This window comes from Pituophis catenifer, unplaced genomic scaffold, assembly GCF_029215685.1.
Source record: "Pituophis catenifer annectens isolate HBS135680 unplaced genomic scaffold, rPitCat1.0.hap2 SCAF_4, whole genome shotgun sequence".
Classification (NCBI taxonomy): Eukaryota; Metazoa; Chordata; class Lepidosauria; order Squamata; family Colubridae; genus Pituophis; species Pituophis catenifer.
The window spans coordinates 39,089,238-39,115,099 of NW_027256884.1; the positions used below are offsets into that span (position 1 = coordinate 39,089,238).

General features: G+C 38.6%; 1 protein-coding gene across 1 annotated transcript in view; it reads left to right on the forward strand.

The window, feature by feature from the left end:
• GABRG3 (gamma-aminobutyric acid type A receptor subunit gamma3) overlaps positions 1-25,862 on the forward strand; it is a 455,270-nt gene that overhangs the window by 391,857 nt on the left and 37,551 nt on the right. Inside the window, exon 6 of the mRNA XM_070942700.1 lies at positions 18,872-19,009. Coding sequence (XP_070798801.1) covers positions 18,872-19,009 — 138 coding nt within the window. The remainder of the gene's footprint in view (positions 1-18,871; positions 19,010-25,862) is intronic.

Sequence of the window (25,862 nt, forward strand, 5' to 3'; positions counted from 1 at the left end):
ATATATATAATTTGTTTTTCCTTGCAGTTAGAAAACCTCTTACAAATTACAGTTTAGATCAGAAAACAGCAGAGAAAGAATTAAATGCTGCAACTTTCTTTATCTAATCAAACTCATGACCCTGAGAATTTTTTTCTTTTCTTTTTCTCTTCCACCTTAAAAACTATATTCATAAGATTTAACATAATTTGATATGATATAGCAACACACGTTATCAAATATATTTGTATTTCCTTTTGTTTTATAGTATGTGTACAAATCAGTGCTGTTGTATCATGTATTGATATTCCAAATATGAAATATTTTTCTAAGTATTAGCTAAGTAACTATATTCTTTTATTTCAATTTCACTGAAGTATATTCTGATTCACCAAGTTATTTTTAGTCTTCTCTGTTCAAACAATTATTAACAATTATTTGTTGGGACAATTTGCCATTAATCAATAACTATTTATTAAATTTATTGGCCTCACTAAAGATGAAGTGGGATGGAATAGGATGACCAAGAGGAGGTGGGATCTGTTATTAATCTATCAGCACCCCTGATGTGAAGTTCCCCCCCCCCCATTTGAGCCCCAAGCCTACTAACAGAGCCAGATCTCTAAGCTCTTGCAGAAGATCAGGAAGGTTGTAACCAACCTCACAATTACAATGGAAATGAATAGAAATCAAAAGAAAATAGAAATGCTGTGCTAAACAATTAACAATAGCAACATTTGCTATTGTCAAATGTTGAGAGCCAGTTTGGTATAATGGTTAAGGCATCAGGGCAGAAACTAGGAGAATGTGAGTTCTAGTGCTACCTTAGGTACAAAGCCAGTTGACTGACCTTGGACCAGTCACTTTCTCTGCCTTAAGAAGGAGGCAAGAACAAACCACTGCCGAAAAACCTTGCCAAGGGAAGTCAGGGACTTGTCCAAGAGGTCACCAAGAATTGAACACAGAAGATTTTTGTTTACAAATGTGAAAGAAAACCATTTCACCATCTAAATCTGCCTGGTGTATTTTTCTTTGTAGCATTAGATATTTCAATTTTAAAAAGCTTAAACAATGATACAACTGATACAACTCCAAGAGCAGATCTTCCACTCTTTCAATCATTGCATCATGTAGGGCAGAGGTGGGTTTCAGCAGGTTCTGACCAGTTCTGGAGATCCGGTAGCAGAAATTTTGAGTAGTTGGGAGAACCGGTAGTAAAAATTCTGACTGGCCCCACCCCCATCTATTCTCTGCCTCCCGAGTCTGCCTCCCTGATTATTGCCATTAAACCCTTTAACTGTTTGTGATCTGAAAATACCAAAGACTCTTTTTTCACACAGTTCTCACTCCCTACATCAGTGGTGGGTTTCAAATTTTTTTACTGCCGGTTCTGTGGGTGTGGCTTGGTGAGCATGGCACGACTATCTTCTATAGTCTTTCTCATTATGGATATGGTGGAAAGTGGAGATCAGAACAGTGGAAGAGCACTATGTCCTGTGGATCACAGAAGTTGTAGGACACAGTTTATTGATTTCTAGCAGCAAAAGGTCTGGTGATGCTGTCTTTAGACTCATTTAGTTTAATTGTTGAATGAGTGAAGAGGGTCAAGGAATAGGATGGGCCCTTCAAACAACTCATACTCCATATTCTGTCTGGAAGTCTAAAACTGTTCACTTGAAAGCAACTAAAGACCTCTGGTCTAGGACTATGCTTTGTACAGATCCAGGATCATTCAGCCTTGGGCTCAACCAGTGGTGGGTTGCTACTGGTTCTCCCCGGTTCTTGCGAACTGGTAGTGGAAATTTTGAGTAGTTCGGAGAACCAGTAAATACCACCTCTGCCTGGCCCTGCCCCCAATCTATTCATTGCCTCCCAAGTCCCAGCTGATCAGCTAGAAGGAAAAAATCAGGGCTCACTTGACAAAGAAGAGAAAAAAAAACAAGACACCTTAGCTTTAAATTGAGAAGCCAAGAAGCTTCCCAACTGATTGGCTAGAACCAATCTGCTCCTTGTAAATCGCTCGGTGGTGGTAGATTGGCAATTGAGGCCAAGCTGCCTGAAAGCGGTTTCTGATGCTCTCGATGATGGCAGAGCAGCAAAAAACTGTTTAAACTCTTGCTGCGGCACTTCAAAGGGCTGCCCTACAGCTAATTAAAAGACAATGTCGTGGTAGACTAGTGCGCTCCAAAAACAAATGGGTAGACCAGTGCGCTCCAAAAACAAATGAGTAGACCAGTACGGCTCTGCAAGCAGTTAAAAGCCTGGTAGACCAGTACCTCTGCTAAATCCTAAAGAATTGCTTGTCACATGACCATCAAACCACACCCACAAAATAAGCCACGCCCACAGAACCAGTAGTAAAAAAATTTAGAACCCACCCCTGGGCTCAACCTACTTTGAGTGGTCCTTGGTGCTCTCTGAGCTTGGTTGTTTTCTTGCAGACATTTCATTACCCAAACTAGATAAACATCATTAGTGCTAGTAAGGAGTGGGGTTTGGTCTCAGTTTATATATTTGGTCTCAGTTTATATTATATTATGAGGACCCAGTTGTGGGGGCAATAAGCTGATTTTGTATAAATATACAAAACGATGAAGGCTATTGCTGAGCACATTGTAAGCCGCCCTGAGTCTCCGGATGTCAGGGCATTTATTAATCCCATGTTTGGCTCTGGGACTAATTACCCTGGTTTAGATTAGAGGAGATGAATCGAGGCTTATTCCTTGTTGCAATAATCTGAAAAGAAACGCGAGAAAGGTTTCTAATAAAACTCATTTATTTGTTATAAAGAAAATAAAACACCTCACTAACTAAGAAAAGTTAATTGTTACATTTTGGCAAGCGAGGTCTCCTGCCGGTCCAAGCCGGACCTTGCTGGCAGGAGAACAAAGAAAAGAGTGTGTGAAGCAAGTGAAGGAATGGAATGTGGGTGGATGGACATGCGTAGTAGCTTATATATATATATATATATATGCATATTCTTTCTAGCCAGGTTTTACCTATGTAAACTTAGTTGTTCTTCAGCCCTAGGTTCTGTGAAATCTCATTCACAAGTTCTTGGGCCCTTTTTCTGCTGCCAAACTGCAACTCTGTGTTGCTTCCTGGGAGAGTTGCAACACAGAGTTGCAGTTTGGCAGCAGAAAAAGGGCCCAAGAACTTGTGAATGAGATTTCACAGAACCTAGGGCTGAAGAACAACTAAGTTTACATAGGTAAAACCTGGCTAGAAAGAATATGCACATAAAAGCCTATGAAAAAAGAAAAAAGATATATATATATATATATATATATATATATATTTGAGTGGCTTACCCCGACAGTGTTGATGAGAGTGATCTTGGTGGTTCTTTGATGGGGCTGTTTACTGTTATTTGGCAGTTTTTGTTTGGGGTATGGTTTACTTCTTGATTGTTGGTCTGATGTTAATCTTGGAGTTAATCTATGTTCATCTGGTTGCTGATTGCTGGTGGAAAGATGTTTTTGGCTTGTTAATAGTCTCTTTTGCATAGTATGTAGATATTGCTTATGTCTGTGTCAGGGGTGAAATGTAAAATTTGTTACTACCGGTTCTGTGGGCGTGGCTTGGTGGGGGGGGGGTTAATGTGACTGGGTGGGCCAACTTTTTTTTTTTTAACTTTTCAAAGCATTTTTTCTAATGCTTTGAAAAGCCTCTGCCAATCAGGCAACTCAGCTGGGATCGTCAGAGAGGCATTTTAAAAAATACCGCTCTGCTGATCAGGCAACTCAGCTGGGAGTTGCCAGAGACTTTTCAAAGCATTTTTTTACCACCTTTTCGGCCAAGAGGTTGCAGAAAAAATGCTTTGAGAAGTCTCTGATGATCCCAGCTGAGCCACGCAATCATCAGAGGCTTTTTTTGTTACTTTTAAAAGCATTTTTTCTTCGGAAGAGGTTGTAGAAAAAATGCTTTGAAAAGTAAAAAAAAAAAAAAGCCTCTGATGATCGTGCGGCTCAGCTGGGCATGGTGGAGGGGGGCGCACACAGGGATTTTTGCTACCGGTTCTCTGAACCACCCGCCACCATCGCTACCAGATCAGGCGATCTGGTCCGAACCGGGAGCATTTCAGCCCTGTCTGTGTGTTTATTGATGGCTAATTGTCAGAGTGGCACATTTCCAGAAATTCCCTAGCATTTTTTGACCTGACTTGGTCTTGGATGGTCACAGTTTCCCAGTTGAAATTAGGTTAAATCTGTCCATAGGTTATAAAGTTAAAGAGGTTTCATCATGGCTTCTGACTACTAGTTGGTGTTCATAGATGCATTCTGCCAGTCTTCTGCCTGTTGGTCCTACTTTGTCCCATTTCAAACTACTTTGTATCTTCTGCCTAAATGCCTCCAAGCTGAAAGAAAGTGAGGATAGGGTCTCCTATCATGATAATTGTTCTACATTGATTCAGAGGTAGCATGAGATGGTGGTAACACCCCATCCATATGTAAAGAACTTCCATTCAAGTTCCTGGGCAAGCTAAAAGAAAAGGTGGGATGAAGTACAGCATCAGGAAGAAAGTAAGGAGTAGGGAGAAGAGAAGAAGTAGGAAGAGATATAGCCAATTGACATGCTTCTCAGTTGCCACTTTGAGGAACTTCCTTGTCCTCAAAATAATTTTACTTCATAGATTTAGTTTCTGGCTGGACCTTCTATTCTAATTCCTCTCTCCTATCTATTCTTGTCTCTTTAGTATTCACAAACAATGCCCTTTTCTGAAGTTATACCTATTCCAATTTTGTTTTCAATTTTTCTTCTTTTTTAAAGAATTGCTGTATTTCTGCTGTTAGACCTTGGCATAATCATCTCTCCAAAGCTGTCTGTTTTAGCAAAGCAGAAGCTATTTATCAATCAGAATTTGAAACATTTTAGAGAAGGTGTTGCTATGTGAATATTAAATGAAGCTAAAATCAGTAGTATTATAAACCACAGATTTATTGCCTGATTTTATTTGACTGCAGTGGAATTTAACTGTGCATGAGCTGCTATTTTAAAATGTTTGTTTTCTAGAATTGATTCCCAAACCATTGCAAGATTATGTTCCAATAGTTTATTTATAGTAGTTGAGTTTATGTTGTGAATAAGGGGCTAAAAATGAAAGCACAGTGGAAATACTGGAATTTAAGGAAATATATTGTATTTTTCTTCAATTCAAATAGAGGGAATATATGATTGTGAAAAATATTAAATAGTCTAATCAGAATTACATATTTAATTGTTTCTGTTGTAATATTTATTATTAAAACTATTGTCTTTGCTGCTAAGCTAATTTGTATTTTGGTTCCATATATGGTATCTCATCTGTAGATGGAAGAGAAACCAGCAGATTATAATTTCACAGAATTATAGTTTAAGCCAAATGTCTGCTTTTCCATAACACGTATATCTCTCTTCATAAATGCTCTGGCTGGTGAAAACAACAGAAAATGTTAACATAAAATAAATGAAATGTACTGAGGTCAGTGAGCAGAATATACAATCTCAACATTTATTGCATTAAAAAGATAAACAAATTTTAAAAAGTAAGTATCTACATTTCCCTGAAAACTGTGCACCTATTTGCCTCAGGTTAGTCTGAGGGAAAATATTTTAAAGGCCAAAAATAGTATGTTAAGTTTAATACCTGTTAAGAATCTGATACGCCTCTTTCAATAATAATATTTGTTATAAAGTTACCGACGTCCCAGTATAGTCAGCTGGCTCCATCGCTGACTATTGGGGGTGAGATCCTGGCCCCCACAGAGAGGGCTCACAACTTGGGTGTTCTCCTGGATGCACGGCTGTCTTTGGAAGATCATATGATGGCCGTGGTCAGGGGAGCTTTCTATCGGGTTCGCCTGATGCACTAGTTGCATCCCTTTCTGGACCGGGATGCCTTGCGCACAGTCACTCATGCCCTTGTGACGTCCCGTCTGGACTACTGCAACGCTCTCTACATGGGGCTCCCCTTGAAGAGCACTCGGAGGCTCCAACTGGTCCAGAATGCGGCCGCGCATGTGGTTATGGGTGTGACTCGGCACACCCACATAACACCCCTCCTGCACGAGCTGCACTGGCTCCTGGTGGTCTTCCAGGTGCGATTCAAGGTGTTGGTTACCACCTTTAAAGCGCTCCATGGCTTAGGACCGGGATATCTATGAGACCGCCTTCTGCCATCAACAACTTCCCACCAGCCAATACGCTCCCACAGAGAGGGACTCCTTAGGGTGCCGTCGGTCAAACAACACCGACTGGCAACACCCAGGGGGAGAGCCTTCTCTGTGGGGGCACCAGCCCTCTGGAATGAGTTGCCCCTAGAGCTCTGTCTTAGCCCTGACCTGCGTACTTTTCGCTGCACACTTAAGACCCTCCTATTCCAGCAAGCTGGACTGGCCTAATACAATTTTTTATTATGGGTGTATGTATGTTTTAACTTGCGGGCCAATTTTATATATTGATTTTAATTGGTTTTAAATTTTATAAATCTATGTATTTTAACATGGCTGTACATCGCCCTGAGTCCTTCGGGAGAAGGGCGGTATAGAAATCAAATAAACTCTTTAACTCTTAAACATTTCAGTATATATAAAGTCATCAGTCAGTGCAGGAGTGAAATCCAACAGGTTCTGACAGGTTCTGGAGAATCGGTAGTGGAAATTTTGAGCAGTTCAGAGAACTGGTAGCGGAAATTTTGAGTAGTTTGGACAACCGGCAAACACCACCTCTGGTTGGCCCGAGTGTGAAGTGGGAATGGAGAGTTTGCGATATCCTTCGCCCAGGAGTGGGGAGGGAATGGGGATTTTGCAGTATCCTTTCCCTGAAGTGGAGTGGGAATGGAGATTTTGCAGTATCCTTCCCCTGACATGCCCACCAAACCACGCCTACCAAACCTCACCATGCCCACCAAGCCACGCCCACAGAACCGGTAGTAAAAAAAATTGGATTTCACCACTGAGTCAGTGTATTTCTTTCATGATGTTAAGTGTAGTTCTTTCAAGCTAGTTATAGGTGATATTTTGCTCCATTTTCCTTTTTATTTTATATTATTTTATTGGACAAATGGATATAAATAAGAAAAAAAACAAGTGTATCATATAGTTATAAATATCTGGAACAAAAAAATTAAATGTTGCCCTTTAATCTTGTGATTTGGTCCTGCTTTGGGGCAATGAATCTTAATGGCTCTGATTAGTCTGATTTTCTCATCCAATGTCTGTGAGATGCTCAGTCACCAGTGGTGGATGCCAATGCCAAATGTCCAAAACTATTAGAAATAAAAAGAACCCATTAGTATGATGTCAAAAGTTTATTACTAACATAGGCCAGTTTGATAAAATGAACAAACACATCCAGAAGGGCACATATATAGACTGCAAAGCATAAAAATGGGGAAAGGAGTAAACATTCACATATAAGTTTTATCCTAAAGCTTTTCTGTGGCAAAATAAATGCTTCTGTCTGCCCCTTAAAAAAGAGCTTAGTCTCCAAAAGGCATTAGCAGAAACATGGAATTTAGCTACCTTTTCCTAGGTTTCCTAGGTTTCCTCAGTTTCCTCATGTTTATCTGCCAATAGGAATATCACTTTCTACGACCTGCCAGAACAATTTACCAACAAGTTTGGGACTCTATACAACTGAGCACCAAATGACTCTAATCACTTGGGATTGAACTAAAATTAATGTTCTGAGTCCAACTACAATTCTACATCCTTGCAAACTACATCTGCAAATTCCCATGTTTCCTAGACACTCTCCCTCCTTCCTTCCTTCTCTCTCTCTCTCTCTCTCTCTCTCCCTCTCTCTCTCTCTCTCTCTCTCTCTCCCTCCCTCCCTCCCTCCCTCCCTCCCTCTTCCTATAATATATGTGTTCATTCCAAGAGTAGACCAAGATTTTTTTTGGGCACCCTGAATTCTGGCATTGGACTCTAAGATATAAGCAACCTCCTTGTTATTAGGGAAAGAGTTTAACAGATTTTTTTTAAAATCTTGCAAATTTTGGATGTAGAAGCATGAAATAGGCAAAAGCAAGAGAAAAAGAAAAATACATGTGCTTATACTACATGTATAAGTATATGGAGACTGAAGAGACAAAATGAAATAACTTGATAGCTGACATATGTTAATTGGGGCAATAGATTAATGTATATAATTTTTTCACATTTATCTCTCCCAATTAAAATGACTTAAGCAAATGCAAATAGCTCGTACAAGACGTTGAGCTGTTTCTTATTCTATGAAGGTTCTGGCAAAGACATTTTGTGATGAATTCCCATAATACTTATGGGAATCATAATAAAAATATTACAACCTCCAACATGCTTGTACAATTCGGTTCCAAACATGGATTCCTCTCCTTTATCCTGTGGTGTGTGTGGTTTTTTTTCAAAGCTGTGTACGTTATTTATTATATGTGATGTCAAGTCTGGTTGTATCTTCTAGTTTAAAACAAATACAGGTGAAAGTGAAACCCATTATTTTGCTCAAGCTTAGGGAAAGTATTTCAAACCTAGAAAGCAATGTCTGAAAATTTTGAATTTCTCATTAAATGTAAGACAATCCATCACCAGTGGTGGAGACTTTCCATTACTGCAGCATTTGTGGATGGAGGACCATTAACTATATTGGTACATATACTCTATATGTATAAGAACTGTTTCCAGAACTGCTATATACTCTATAGCAGTTCTGGAAAGGAATCACTGCCTAAAGGTGAGTCATTCTCCATAAAAGCTTTTGATCTCTCTGTTGAAATAACATTCAACATTTATATACCATTTTTGATTTGATGAGGAGTATTTCACAAAGGATATCTTAATAATTCCCACAATATCCCTGAAAAAGTCTTTCTTTAGTGCATGGAGAAGCCATGGGACATACTCCCATCTCACTTCTACCCCCAATTTCCAAAGTTATTTTGAAAAGAATAAAGGAGTAAAGCAACTGACTGATAGGGTTGCAATACTTAATGTAATAGAGAACCCTGATTACACAGAGCTCCCAATCTCCATGATAATTTCCTTCTTCTCAACAGTGTTACATCTTTACATCATAACTTTCCTTTCATATTGAGGGGTGAAAAGTAGATTCTAGATTTCCCCCCCCCCAAAAAAAAATATCAAGCATTTCCACATTGAGGAACCATGGTGGCACAGTGGTTAGATTCCAGTATTGCAGGCTAATTCTGATGACTGCCAGGAGTTCGATCCTGACTGGCTCAAGGTTGACTTCCATCCTTCGTGATCTTCCAACAACCACCCTTCCTATCCTCCTGTCCTCTGTGCCTAGGATTGATGAAGACTGTTTTTGACTATTTGCAGATCTTTTCGGGCATGAATATATGGTCATGTCTCTTTGCAAGTGGGACTTTCAGAGAACTGTCAAACAATCAGTGTTTGCTCTATTTTCAAGCTAACCAGTAACTCATGTCCTATTGTGCTTCTTCAGATTACATAGATCTGAGGCATCATCACAAAAATTTAAGATAAATTACTAACTTCCCACCCTGGCCTATGCATTTACTGTACATATATTTTTGCCCATTCTTTGACAAAAATTTAAAGTAAATTTATGCAAAGGAGGGTTAGTTTGTATAAAAAAGTAAGCAAATGTACTGAAAAAACTGACTACTTACCTCTTTCAACTTGTAATACTTGCATACCAGTAAGTCTTCATTTGGATAGTCTTGCTATCCAGTGGTGGGCTTTACTTACTTTGCTACCGGTTCTCTCTGTGCATGCGCAAAGTGTATTTGATGACTTCCGGGTGGGTGGGTGGAGCCTTCTGCCGCTGCTACTACCGGTTTTTCCGAACCGGTGCAACCGGGAGCAACCCACCACTGTTGCTTTCCATGCCAGAATATTGCTATGATGAGTGAATGGGACAGCAGGAGGGGAAGAATCAGAGAAAGAACAGGCTGCTGTGTAATAAACCCAAAGTTTTTCCTTTATCCCAAGAAGGATAAAGTAGTGATCTACCTTTATTTCTGAAGTGGAACATGGAACATGATTTCCATCTTCAGTGATAAAAGGGTTTTGGCATAAGCATATATCACCATTGCAAACCTCACGATAACATCTTAAGAATTTAGAATAATAAATTCTTATAGGATTATATAATTGTTTAAGATAGCGTTTTAATCAATTTTAACATTCCTTGCCCGTTTAAAATTTTACATACATTTTTGTGCTTTTAATATTTTATTGTATGCCACCCAGAGCGTGAGAGAAATGAGCAGTTCTTAAATACGACAAATAAATAAATAAATATGTGGTTGATCAGCGGTTCAAACTACCCAAAATTTAAGATTACATCATATTCCGGGATATTCTTGAATATCAGCTAAGTAATAATTAGTAAGGGATTAGGGCCTCCCACAGTATCAGTTGTGTTGGAAGCTAATACTATGGATTATTAAATAATGAAACTACAAAATAATACAATTTATTAAAAAATATTTTGGGTTAATGGCATATAAAGTAATCAAATACCTCTTGATCTTCACTAGTTAATAGTGATTGATTTAAAATAATTAATAATCTAAAGCCTAACACAGAGATTTAAAGCAGTTGGCAACTGAACAAAGAAATCTTTAATAGTTAAGAGACTATGAGATTAGTTACAGTGAACAGTCTATGAGATTTTCCCAGTGAGAGAAAAATGAAGAGTGAGTTAGTATGAGGATTCCTGCCAAAAGAATAAGATAGGAAGTTTAGAAATGTTTCCAGTTTGTAGGCTGTCACAGGAGCTACCATAGTTAATAGCAATAGCACTTAGATATATATACCACTTCATAATGTTTTACACCCTCTCTAAGCCATTTATGGAGTCAGCATATTGTCCCCAACAATCTGGGTTCTCATTTTACTGACCTTGGAAGGATGGAAGGCTGAGTCAATCTTGAGCCGGTCAGGATCAAATTCCTGACAGTGGGCAGTGAGTTAGCCTGCAATACTGCATTCTAACCACTGCACCATCACAGCTGTTGTGCCCTTGGCCCACTAGCTATGGTGGCGCAATGTCCTTGGCCCACTAACAAAAGAAAAAAGGCAAGGTAAATTAATTTTTTTTAAAGGTGGGGGAGGGGAGTTTTCTTAGAAGTAGTTGGTGGAGAAAATATAAGAAAAGGGCATGCAAAAAGATGTTACTTAATTGGAATCATTTAGGAAAGGAAAAAAATGGAATCATGAGTTCTAGTCTGCTGTCTTTCGTGTGACAGAAGGAGCGGAGAAGGAAAAATGAATGAAGGCAAGGAAATAAAAAAAGGGGGGAGGGAGGGACAGAAGGAAGGAAGACTAAGGTTACTGTTTTCTCCTCTAACTGGGTGGAAGGTCAAGGACCATTCTTATACTTTTCTTTGGCAAAATGCATTTGGCAAAATGCATTGTGCAATCAAAAGAATCTTGATAGGACCTTCTCAATGATTATGCTAATCAAAGTGTTTTTCTGAAGTATTGTATATGACACCAGCAAAAGATAATAATAAACTTTGAATATTGGGATATTCAAATACTGGAATTATAGATTATTCTATGTCTCAAGATTTTGTATCCATAGTTAACGTTCAGCATCAAAAAAAGAAGAAAATTTCAGAAATTAGGTCACTATACGCAGTATATATACACAGTTTAAATTTCTCTTCCTTTTATGATTCCCTTGGTTCACATCACACTATTTCTATAGCAAAGGGATCTGAAGTCTACAGCCATTCTTGGAAATACACATTATGCTAAAGGCTGAAGCTTTATTTTACAGCCTGGCAAATTGCTATATGATCAAAATGTTAACCCTTTTTTGGTATACAGTTTTAATTTAATTATATTTGCTTTTTATGGTTTCACTATTTGATCTTATATTGTTCTATTGTGGATGTTTTTATTTCTGTAAACCATTCAGGGTCACAAAATTATGCCAGTTTATAAATCAGATCAATTAATAAATCTGATATTTGATGGGCACAGACTCCACAATGTATATGCAATCATTTTCCTGGGATGCAAACTAGCTACCTCTCATTGTATGGCAATGATTTCAAATGCTGTTCACTTAACCCTCCTCACTTTTTTCTTTTGCTGAAAAAGATCAGTGTTTGCTTGAGAGCTTCTCAATGTAGCAACATTTTAAAGCAACAGCTGGACAACTGATTCTGGCTATGTAAAACTGAGCCCCATGAATAAATTTTATTATGTATTTATTTATTATTCAATAATACCTACCTTATTATAGTGATTCTAGGCATCTAACAGTATTTAAACTCAAAATACAAACAACCTAAAACATCAATACTTACAATAACAGCAAAGGTAAAGTTAATGTGCTGTAAATCAACAACTACACAGGATCCAGCTAACAATCTGAACTCTGTGTCTAGGAACACATCCAGCCCTTCAAAGCTTTGTGACATATCAGCTGGCAGTGTCAGGGCCTTCTAATCAAGAGCAGACTGGTATTTCAAGGGGCAGATGCTGTGGCAGAAAGTCATACTTTCTGCATCTGGAAAGATGATTAGTCTTAAGTGGCAGGACCCTCAGTACACCTCTCCTGCTGAATTGAATGGGACAAGTAGAAATGATTGGAGAGAGATGATTCCACCATGAATCATAAAGCATGAGGGGCTTTATAGGCAGTGGTGGGCTGCTGCCAGTTCAGACCAGTTCAGGCGAACCAGTAATTGAGACCTGCGGGTGGGCCCGCCTCTGGCCACCCGCCCGGTGCAATCCTGTCCTATATTGCTGTGGTTTTGATACTGCATGCATGCACGGAAGGCATGTGCAAGCGAATTGCCATTTTTTTGATGTTGCACACATGTGTGGACAGCGTGTGTGAATGAATTGCCGTGTTTTGTGATGCTGCACGTATGTGTGGATGGTGCATGCCAGAGCCCTACATATCCAAGGCCATTTGGTCTTACCAGGGTTCAGTCAAAGCTTGTTGTCAAAGCTTGTTGGCCCCAATGAAGGCCTCCGCAATTTGGGTCACAACTTGGGTCACCAAGAATGGAAATATAGAGATAGCTATCCCCCAGCGTAATAATGCTGCAAAAATATTGCTGTTTCACTGTCCATAACACCAAATAATAAGCCTTATGGCAACTATGAGGTAGGAGAACCCTGACATCTTAATTGTGGCTGTAGCTTGTGCTTCATAAATTACATAGATTATTCCTCATTGTCCTCCAGCAGTGCTCTAAATATCTCTTCTTGCATTTCAAGCCCTTAGCTCCTCTGTAAACTAGAAAGAGACCCAGAATCCAAGAAAAGGAAGAGGCTGCATAAGCATGATCTCATCAAAAGCCCCAGGAGCCCTATCATTTCAGGTCATGATCAAGCCTTTAATAGGAATGTGCATCAGACCTTCAAGAACATCACCGCACTCCCTCTGGAACCAACAGGCATCTGAGTGGAATTATCAAATGGGTCCAGCTTCCCTGCAGTAGGGGGCAGTTCTAGGGAACTCTAGGGCAACTAGAAAGTGATCTGATCATGACAGGACAATTATATATGCTGGCAAGTCTATACCTGGCTGATGGTATACCTGGTTGAAAGCTGCCTAAGTCTTGTCTATAAATTAATTTGTTACAACAGCTACAAAAGGGAAAGATCAGGAATGAGAAAGGAACAGGGAGAGTAACAATGACTCTTTCTATTTCTACAATTTCTATTTCAGTAAAATGTTTAAAGAGGAGGGAAAGGAACTGTGCACGGATGGCCCAGAAACTGATTGCAGTGTGAAATGTCTCAGACATTACAAGCTCCTTTCAATCTGTTGCCATGAAGAATAATTTTCTGAACAGCTTTCATCGTTGAATTAGTCCTGATAGACAGAACAAATATAAAGAGTAACATGCCAGCAGAATAATAGAAGGATTTTGTGCTACTAGCGTTTTGACTGACCACCCACTTAATTTGGCTGAAGAATAGTTGAGATTCCTATCATTTGCCAGCAGGAAATCAGAAATGATTGTGAATGAAAATATACAATCTACAGGCAAGGTACAGGCCCAGCAAGTTTTTACTTGTTGGCAGGAACTCATCAACACAGCCTTTGATTATGATTGAGGAAGAAATGTTGGGTAGCTGTAAGCTGTTTACACAGTATGTATACATAACCCTTTCATACTTTAAAGCATGTGAACAATATTTAACAGAATATTTTATTTTTTATTTGGTGAAGCAGCCTTATTCCCATTAAACCTGGCAATCCTACAGGTGTGATCATTGTTTCTAGTCTGGGATGGTGCTGGATTGTGGGCACAACAAAGCTAATTATGCCAACAGCTCAAACAATGCCCAATTAGTGTTTTTTTGGCTATGGAAGCATGCTGGCTTTCATAATGCATGATAATAGTTAGCTGTAATGAAGCAAGATAGCATGCCAAGGCTTCAGAGCTACATCCGCTCTCATTTTTTGATTGTATCAGTGTGATAGAATCCAACATGTGTGACAAAATGGCTATTTGCTCTGCCGTATAATCCTAGGGGATATGTAGCTAGGCCATTTTTGGCCAAATAAAATAACTGTGTACATAGGTGGCTCAGTACAGAAACAGTGATTGTTTCTACATCTTTATTCTTCAATTGTTCCACTCCACTTAAAAGATGAACTGTGGCTGTGGGAAAAAAGTATGCATGAAAGCCCAGGAATATTGAAGAAAACTATAATTAATCATTTTGTTCCAGGAACAGTGAATATGTTTAATTTTTATGTTTATTTACCCAGTTCACACTTCACAAGCCTACATGAACACCAACATGATACTTTTTAGAATTTTGTGACAATCTCTGAGTCAGAAATGTGCAGAAAAATATGCACCTTAAGACAAACAATGCATAATATTATGTTGGACAAAATTTGCAAAAAGTTCATGTTCTAAAAGTGCATATAACACAAAGTAGAAAAGTTATTCTACATAATTATATACAAAATTATATGCAAATCTCCCCTTTACCTCAATTTATAAAGTAATGCAGAACAATTGGGAAAGTGAAATACTGAACAGGATGAAAATTGTTATTCTGCAGTGGTAACAAGTTGTACTGGATGAAGTCTAAAGATCCTGACAATTACATCAATCTAAATTAAGAATTCAGATGATACTGTAGTTTTAGAGCTTCTGATCCAAAAGCACACATGAGCACAGGCTCATGACTTGTTATATATCTTATGGAAGTGATGGTCTTGTGATTTGGTGCATGTGGCCTATGCTGTTTAAAAGATGGTAATTTCCCATTTTGCATCGTCATAGTCGTATAGCAATAGCACTTAGACTTATACACCACTTCACAGTGCTTTACAGCTCTCTCTAAGCAGTTTACAGAGTCAGCATATTGCCCCCAACAAACTGGGTCCTTATTTTACCAACCATGGAAGGCTGAGTCAAATCTTGAGCCAGTCAGAATCAAACTTCTGGCAGTAGACAGAGTTAGCCAGCAATACTGCATTTTATCCACTGCGCCACATGGCTCATATGATAGAGCGATTCCAGTATATAAACCTCATATAGATATTTTGGCTCATAAAATTTGTACTTCCATTTGAAAACAGAACGAATTTGAATCCTAAAGTACTCATTCTTCAGGGAGATATAAATGCTATAACACATATCTTAAAGCTGACTTCTTAGCCCTAAATATGTTAATATAATCTGTCTGTCAATACAGTAAATTGTCTTCTTGGCCTTTTTACCAGTCAACATCATGAACTATAAGTAGTTTTGATTCATAATTGAAAAGCCTCTGCAGTATAACTGTGACTCTTTAATATTGATTGAAAATAAATGAATGCCATACTCCAAAGACACTTATAAATAATTTTAAGAGATAACAGATTAATGTCTTGTGGGCATCTCTCATGCTATAGAGCAACTTGAGAAAATTGATTAATTAAATATAGCAAGTTCATAAAATGATATGTGAATTATTACGTATATACTATAAGAAGATAATAATAATAATAATAATAATAATAATAATAATAATAATAATAATAATAATAATAATAATAATAATAATAATTTTATTTCTATACCGCCCTTCTCCCGAAGGACTCAGGGCGGTGTACAGCCTATTTAAAAACACAGAAACAAAACAACAATTAAAATTTAAAATCATTAAATAATTAGGCTCCAATTAAAATCCCAGAAATTTAAAATACCCCAATTTAAAACGTTATGTTAATAGCCCGGCCTGGCGGAACAACAGGATCTTCAGAGCGCAGCGAAACACCCGGAGGTCGGAGATCTTACGTATTTCCGGGGGCAGTTCATTCCACAGGGCTGGGGCTCCCACAGAGAAGGCCCTCCCCCTGGGTGTCGCCAGCCGACATAACTTGGCCGATGGCACCCTGAGGAGACCCTCTCTGTGGGAGCGGACTGGTCGGTGGGAGGCTATTGGTGGCAGAAGTCGGTCTCGAAGGTACCTGGGTCCTATGCCATGGAGCGCTTTAAAGGTGGTAACCAACACCTTGAATCGCACCCGGAAGACCACTGGGAGCCAGTGCAGCTCGCGCAGGAGGGGTGTCACGTGGGCGCAACGAGTTGCACCCATAACCACCCACGCGGCCGCATTCTGGACCAGTTGGAGCCTCCAAGTGCTCTTCAAGGGGAGCCCCATGTAGAGAGCATTACAATAGTCCAACCGGGAGGTGACAAGGGCGTGAGTGACCGTGCGCAAGGCATCCCGATCCAGAAAGGGCTGCAACTGGCGAATCAGGCGAACCTGATAAAAGGCCCCCTGGCCACGGCCGTCATGTGCTCTTCTAAAGACAGCCGTGCGTCCAGGAGGACACCCAGATTGCGAGCCCTCTCTGTGGGGGGCAAAGATTCACCCCCAATAGTCAGCGATGGCACCTGCTGACTATATCGGGGGCGCCGGAAGCCACAGCCACTCGGTCTTGGAGGGGTTGAGTCTGAGCCTGTTCCTCCCCATCCAGGCCCGCACGGCCTCCAGGCAGCGGGACATCACATGAGGATACTTAAAGCAAAGAGTATAAGACATAATGAATAAATTATTTCAGAAAGATACACTTGTGTTGTGAGAAAAATTGGAATAAAAAATTATTATGTGACTAACTCCTAGAAATTCCAGAAATGTTTCTACAGCCTACGTATGTTATTGTAACAATTTACAATTATTATTTAGATGTAATCACCTGCTAAAACTAAGGAAGTGAAGACTTACATTAACATTCATAGAAAAGTTTGTAATATTTGAAACAATCCTACAGAAATCTGTCTTAATCAGAAAAGGGTTATATTACTCTTAGTCAGGATTTATTCCCAACTTTGTAATTCAAGATATTTTTAGATGGGAGCCAATGTCTGTACCTGTGGGAATCATGTATTGCTTAATGCAAATTATCTATTTATGAAGATATACATATCTGCAAGATATATTGAGCTGAGGGCCATTAAAGCAATAGGCAAAGTGATCCATATGTTCTTAAACAGCTCTGACTTCAGAAAACCTCTAGCAACTGATGCTGTAAGTACTGCACAATTAAAGTGACAATGGAGTCATGCATGCTATTTTTGCTTTCATTTTGTTTTATATTCTTACCTAACAAAGAAAAGCTATTTATTTATACGTTTTCTATTTATTGCCTTGCTTCTTTGATTGGAAATTATCAACTTCAATGTTGAATAGAATAGAACTGACCCAAACAGACTCTGTTGCAAACTAGGGGTCCTTGGACTCCTGCTCCAGGTGGCAGTCGTGGCTAGCAATGCCTTTGTGCAACTTTGAGCTGTGCACCTATTGCACCCATTCATGGATCACAAGGCTACTCTCCATCATTCATCTCCTGGTCACCTTTTGGATGGATTACTGTAATGTGTTGTACAGGAGCTGCTTGTGAAAAACATCTGGAAACTAAAGCTGGTGCAAAAAGTAGTGCAGGAGTAATGTGCATACCAAATTAGTACGTTAAACCTCTGCTCTGTGAACTTGATTTGTTGTCAGTTTGTTTCCAGGCTCAATTTAAAGTGCTTATGACTTATAAAGATCTACAAGACATGGAGCTGGATTATCTGAAGGATCATCTCTCTCCAATTATTTATTTATTTATTGGTTCGATTTATATGCCACCCTTTTCCGGAGACTCAGGGCGGCTTACAATGCGTTAAGCAATAACCTTTATACTTTTGTATATACCTGCTTAGTAGGGCTTTCGGGGCCCCCTAAGCGGTGTTCTTTTTTATACAAAGTCAGTTTATTGCCCCCACAAATCGGGTCCTCATTTTACCTACCTCGAAAGGATGGAAGGCTGAGTCAACCTTGAGCCTGGTGAGATTTGAACTTGCAGTAATTGCAGGCAGCTGGTGTTACTTAACAGTGCTTTAGTCTGCTGCGCCACCAAGGCTCTTGTAATAATTATATATAATTATAATTATATTTATCCATTCCATTAGATTTTAAATTTAATTATATTTATCCATTCCATTAGACCTGGAGAATAGGATATGTTATGGGTCTCATCCACCAAGAGTTTCATCTGACAGGAACCAGGACCTGCCATGGCACCCATCTTCCAGAACATCCTCTTCCCTGTGGTTATATTGGTCCCAATCCTGATAGTCTTTAAAGATAAAGACCTGGCTTGAAGACATGACTGTGCCATCAGGCCTGGGGATCCCATAGAGGCAGGGGAACTGCAAGATGTACTGTACTGTTTATGAATTGTTAGTTGGCACTCTCCTGCATTTTTTATGTCTTTGGTTAATCAGTTTTCATCATTTATTTATATGAGTATAATTTTTTGCTGTAAGTTGCCTACAATCACATATGTGAGAGGAGGAGGAGGAGGAGGAGGAGGAGGAGGAGGAGGAGGAGGAGGAGGAGGAGGAGGAGTTAAAAATGTACAATGTTCACATTATGAAATATTTACTAGATATTTGATGCTGACTTTTAATTTACAGATGGCTATCCACAAGAAGAAATGGTTTACAGATGGAGAAAAAACTCAGTAGAAGCTGCAGATCAGAAATCTTGGAGACTTTATCAGTTTGACTTCTTGGGACTCAGAAATACTTCTGATATTGTGCAAACATCAGCAGGTAATAAATAAGAATTTCCTGTCCTAGAGCTTGAAAGATTCACTACACCCATTTTTCTGTCTAGAATATCTTGTGATCACAATAAAAAATATATACTGTATATACATACCTATATGAATGATAGGAGGCAAGAAGAGAAAGCCAACCCACCTAATTCTTGTGATACTTTTGAATCAGTTTAAAGATCAATTCATAAAACTTACAGAGTTATAGCTTCTCATGGGACATATTACTGAAAATGGGTTACAAAAAGGTGCTGGATAATTTAAAGCGTGTGTCAGGTATAGATATGCAACTAGATTTTTTTCAGATCTTCCTACAGATGTGTTTTTGAGTAGTGTTCTCATCATTTTATACCAACAAGTTATCTAAATCAGATAACTATTCCCCAAACTAGAAAAGCATTAACCTTAGATTGTTTTAGTGCACTGTGAAGATTGTATCTGAAATGAAATCTATCATCTATCTATCTATCTATCTATCTATCTATCTATCTATCTATCTATCATCTATTTTCCTTAAATAAAATCTCCTATCTTTCAAGACTCGTGATGAAGAGATGGTGGAATACTTACTGTAACACATGTACTGTATTACCTTACTGATTAACTGAATTTCCAGATCACCCAATGAATTCTTTATTGCAACCATAGAGCAGCATATACATTTATTTTATGTACAGTAAAATTGTTGTTAGCTGACCAGTATCATTCATTCTTTGAATGTGGCTGAATTTTGTATTATTGTCTAAAACTTATTTCCATTAATTGTATTGACATGGACATGACTGTTTATTATTTTTACCAAATTTTATTCTATAATATTTTGCTTTAGTTTATTCATTATGTCTTAATTTTTATGTTTTTCTAAATGAAATACTGATTATTGATTCTAATAAAGAGCTAATAAAGGACTGACTAAAAAAAACAAGTTTAGATAATCCTTGCCTCGTACATTGAGTAGGTGATGACCAATTCACTGTAATACAAAAATCATTACATATTACTGTTGCAAATGCATGAGAAGAGATAGTTGTATATCCTAATATTCTTGGTTTTATAAACATAAAATTACCATTAAGAGCAGTGGTGTGTTGCCCCCGGTTTGCACCGGTTCTATAGAACCGGTAGTAAAACCGGCGGGAAGCTCCGCCCACTGACCCCAATGTCATCAGAACAGTTCTGCGCATGCACGCGCGGCCCCATTGCAAACCAGTAGTAAAGGTAAGTAGAACCCACCCCTGATTCAGAGGGTATACTTTATCAGGAGAATAAAATACCCAAATTAATCCACTGCTTGAAATGCCAATTCCAGAAAACCTCTCTCCTATAATGCACATCTATCTGGGCAGACCCTTGAAAGATCCCAAGCTGAAACTTCTGCTTCAAGCACCAGGTTCAGAAGAATGCTTGATTTCTTCACAGGTATTTTGCCAGCTCTAGTGTGAACCAGTGAATAGAGAGATCTGTATTCTTTCATTCATAATAATGCATTTAGAATACAGGTAAACACACCTAAATAAATAACAAGTAGAAGTATTTCTCTAAATTATGATTCATTGTCAGTGACTCTTAACTCAGTGTTTTATAAATTAATGGACAACTGATAAACAACTGACCTTGGTAATGAAGTGAATGTTCATTTGCAGGAGCAGTATGTTTTTGATAATCAGATCTGGGTGTAACCAGTTTTAAGTGAAGTGTTCCATCATCCAGTGATATGTAGCTTTGGGGTATTTGGTGCTCTCTAAGCTTTGTAGTCTTCTTGCAGATGTTTCATTACCAAACTAGGGAACATCATCAATGCTAGCATTAATAATGGCTAACACTGATGATGTTACCTAGTTTGATAATGAAACATCTGCAAAAAGACCACCAAGCACGGAGAACCCCAAGGATAATTCAACTGAGTTATAAATATTCTTTTTTATCAGTATATAGCTTGCTGGCATTGTAGCAACAACTTGCATTAGATAGATATTGGTCTGACCCATTAAGATTATTAGGTGTTGTTCTTATAGTAGCCCTGACCATCTATTAACTCAAATGAGAGTTACAATTTTAATATATGTTCTGTTACTATTTGAAAACATATCTGCATTAAAGCCACTTACTGCGTTATTTCTGAATGTCGTAATGAATAGCCCAGTTTATTGGGTAATCTGCAGTCTTCGACAGGTGCATTCTCAGGTCAGATATGGATTTCAATCTTATAAAAATCTGCCACGGCATAGAGAAATCCAAGTTTTAAACAAGTCGATTGGATTTTTTATTTCTGTCCATCTGTCTTTTCACATGTCTTCCATTCTTTAAGCTTAATTGCTTAATAAATACCCCAATAAATATTAATTGTAGCCATTTTTCACATTTTTGTCATTTATTCTTGATGTCATTTTTCATTCATACGTCATATCATTTTTTAAATGTAGTCAAAGGGAATTGCAGGTAGCAAGATCACTGATAGTTGATTATTGTTGAATAGCCCAGAGTGTATTGTATTAGCTGAACCAGTTAAATAAGACATTTCCCTTTTTATTCAGTCTTTTCTCCAGGGTTTGGTAGGATGTGTTTTTCCTCTCCTCCAAAACATTTTAAAGACTTGGAAAATTGCCAAGGTAATGAATGCTTTTCCCCCCATTGCCCTTATCAACAGACTTTAATTTAAACTTAATGGAATTCATTTTAGCTCTAGCACAAACTATTGTCCAGCGGGTTGGTAAATGTAGAAGTATGCACGGGGATCTATGGATTATTAACCACTCTAGAAATTAGGATTTGTTTAATTTTGCTCAGGGAAAGGGTTCCACTCTTACTAATGGTTAAATCTGTGAAGAGAATGTTATCCTGATACCAACATAATATTTGTATATCATAAATAAACTCAGGTTGGGAAGGAAAAAGAAAAAAGAAAATGCTACACTTTTCTAGACTGCTATGCAGGGATCCTTGTATAACTCATAGCTACAATACCCATGGCCTGATTAGGTGGCTCAGTGGCTAAGACACTGAACTTGTTGATCAGAAAGGTCAGCAGTTTAGCGGTTCGAATCCCTAGTACAGGTCTCCTGCATGAGCAGATGACCTCCAAGGTCCCTTCCAACTCTATTACTGTTACAAACCTTGTAACACAGGTACAGGCCCTAATGTTACATCCATATTTCTCTGCTTTGAGAACTTAAGGATAGATGGACTATATAAACCATTCTGAAAGCCATTAAGACAAGATAATGCTACATATTGACTGCTCCAAACAGATGTACTCTTGTTCCATAAGTCTTTTCTTTTCTGATTGCAACATAGCGTTACAAATCTACTTTATCTCTACATCCATTTGAAATACCCTAAGATGCAGGGATAGTCTTAGGAATTTTTGAAGTCCTAAACAAGAAGGTCATTAAGACCCCATATGGAAGACACATATTTATAAAGCTTTTCCTCTTTTTGAGCACATGATATTAAGAAAGTTAGCTGAGGCACATCATTGATTGTCTGCTTATGGTACTGTTGTTTCTTTTACTGAGGAGATCTGGGTTTTTCTGAAGGGGAAAATGTTGAGGGCTTACTTATTAAAAAATAGTCTATATCAAATGTGTATCAAGCCCTGGTGGTACAGTAGTTATAATGCAGATTGCAAACTCTGCCCACAGCCTAGAGCTCAATCCTGACGGAGCTCAGGGTTGACTCAGCCTTCTATCATTCCGATGTCAGTAAAATGAGGAGCCAGATCGCTGTTGGCAATATGCTGACTCTATAACTCCCTCCCCCCAGAGAGTTCTGTAAAGCACTATGGGGTGGGATATAAGTCTATGTGTTATTGTTATTGCTATTAATATTGATATTGATATGTATGTGTGTGTGTGTGTATACAATTGTATAAAACTCGCTTTGTAATGAACTTTAACTGGGTGAAATGGTGCATCATAAGGCAACAATTTTTGAATTGAGGTACCTCAAATGGGCAAACGTATAGAATGTGTTCAAATCTGGAGCCCATGATTTATGACAGTATGAAATTTGGGGTAGTTGTAGCTGCTTTAGTGCTACTGGTGCTGTATTGCTGGTTATTGCTGCTTTCACATGACCTTCATTTTCAACATTCCATGACAGTTTCTCAGCCTATCTTGCAATCCTTCACTCCCTCCTTCCCTCACCCAGCAGCAACCATTTTCCTGCCTGCTGGGAAGGGAAGGACAGGACAGGACAGGACAGGACAGGATTGGACAAGGAGGAAGGAATTTCTGCACACCTTTTCTGGTGTCATGGATCTTCTTCCGGATCCCTCTCCAGGTGCGAGAGTTCAGAGGAGGAGGGTGACTTTGAATCTGCAGATGAAAGCATGGAACTGAGTATTGGTCAGCATCGGGGCTCAGAGAATGCTAGCCTGATGAAGCAGCCACAGTTTCTCAGCTTGATCAGATGAGCAGCAGGCTGAGGCTGAGGGAGGCAAGCTACAGCTGTGGCAAATTGGCCACGAGGCTCCAGGCTAGGAGCAGCTGCCAGCTGTTAGCAATGAGGAGTTAGAGTCCACATCTCCTCCTGAAGCAAGGACATGTAGAGCAGGGAGGAGATAGGTACAATGCCAGTCATCTAGACTACTCATGAGAAGGCCTCCCCTCTCATGAAGGGTTGCACCACTTAACCCCGCCCTGAAGACTTGAGTGTTGCCGAGCAACATGCCCAGTTTTGTACCTTGTGTGCTCATACCATGTATCCTGGCTTGTTCGACTCCTGGACTACTTTCCTGGGCTTCATGTGTGCCCATTGGACTCAATTACCCAGTGACCGAGGGGTGCTTTCCTAAGACCTGTTTTGTTTTTATAACATATTAATGAATATGCAACTGTATAAACACATTTATCCATACGCCTATCAGCAATTACTCCTTATAGCAATCCTACATGAAATATTATAGCTGCATAAATTATTTCAGAAAGATACACTTGTGTTGTGGGAAAAATTGGAATAAAAATTATTATGTGACTAACTCCTAGAACTTAAAGCCACTCTTGTATAACTGATGGCTGTTGTACTCGGGAAATTTAAAAAAGTTTTACAATCTAAGCACAATCAAAACATTATAAATAATTCAAAAATTTGGCATAAGATCAATATATCATTGCAAGTTCTTTAGCCCTGACTTATCAGTAAAATCTGATATTGTAATATGAAGTGATGAATTCTTCAAAACTGAAATTAAACAGATCAAGGTGTGTGCTTTCCTGCTGATATTGGAACCCATTATACTATAAGAACAAAACACTGATATACAACTTAGTGATATGTGCTGTAAACACATCAATAATGCATTTCAATTGATAAAGTCTAGTACCTTGCTAAAATGAAATAAACATATCACTAAATCTTCTGATTATACAGTTCAGTGATCAAATTACAAATGAAGCCAATGCATAAGCAAAACACTAACATTTTGTTGTTGGTTTCCAATTCTTAAAATAAGAATAAATTGAAAACTTTTCAATATACACATTTATATATTTTTATTAACCCAGATTCAATTTTATCACTTTGGGAGCAAGGAATGGTAATTTTTCTTTTCTCCTTTCTTTCTTGGTTATAGGCTACAAACAACTATAGTTCGGAGGTAACTGAATTTTTAGCAATTGCATCAATGAACAATTCCTATTGGTAACCAATCCATCTCCATAATGAATGGATCTTGCAATATCATTGAATGATCCTCCCTTCAGCAACTTTAACTGAGAAGGATTAGAGTAGATCAGGGGTGAAATCCAAAATTTTTCCTACCGATTCTGTGGGCATGGCTTGGTGGGCATGGCAGGGGAAGGATATTGCAAAATCTCCATTCCCACCCACTCCAGGGGAAGGATACTGCAAAATCTCCATTCCCTCCCCTCCTGGGGGAAGGATATTGCAAAATTTCCATTCCCACGCCACACTGGAGCCAGCGAGAGGTGGTATTTGCCGGTTCTCTGAACTACTCAAAATTTCCGCTACCGGTTCTCCAGAACCTGTTAGAACCTGATGGATTTCACCCCTGGAGTAGATGTATGAGCACGTTTCAAAATAGGCTTGAATCCAAAGGCCAAGGCGAAGGAGCAATAATACTCTTTTCTTTTCTTTTGGTCACTCTCCTCACTAGTATGTCAGATGAGCAATACATTATAGGATAAGACTATTAGATTTCTGAAACTTTGGAACAGAAGAGGATAATTATCAACATTTGATTCCAGATCAACAGAGCTGGCGTTTCATTCTTCTCCTCAAAATCCTATGGATACTCAAATTAGAATGGCATTGTTTTCTGAAATGTGGGATTCTCCTTATACTGTTTTTAAAGTCTAATATTTCTATAAAACGGTTTAAACCAGCATCATAATCGAAACATTTGAACTCATTTCTTTCAGTAAATTTTCAGCCATTTATAACTGCTTCTAGACCATCATGGCTATTAGATCCCAATTCTCAAATTCCTCGGGAATTTTTAGAGCTTTAAATCCAATATGTGTAACATGACAAACTTTGCCTTTCATCCACACCCCAAATGCCAGCAGGAACAATATTACAAATAGTGAAGTTCTCTGAGCTTGTTGTTTGTTTGTAGACATTTCACTGTTTGACTAAGAATTTCCATCAGTGGTAGTGAGTGTGGAGTTTTCTCCCTGTTTATATGCAGTAGCTTGCCCTGCCAGTGTAGGGGACTAGTTTTCTCCTTGGTAGTCCCTTCATTATTGGTTGGGTTTTTTTTGTTTGTTTTTTTTAGTTGAGTGTTTGTCTGGATTTAATCCCTATTTATCTGAATGTTGGCTGCTGAAGAGAATTTGTTATTGTTATTATTGTTGTTTTGTTTTTGTTTCTTTCTTAGCTTGTGTAAA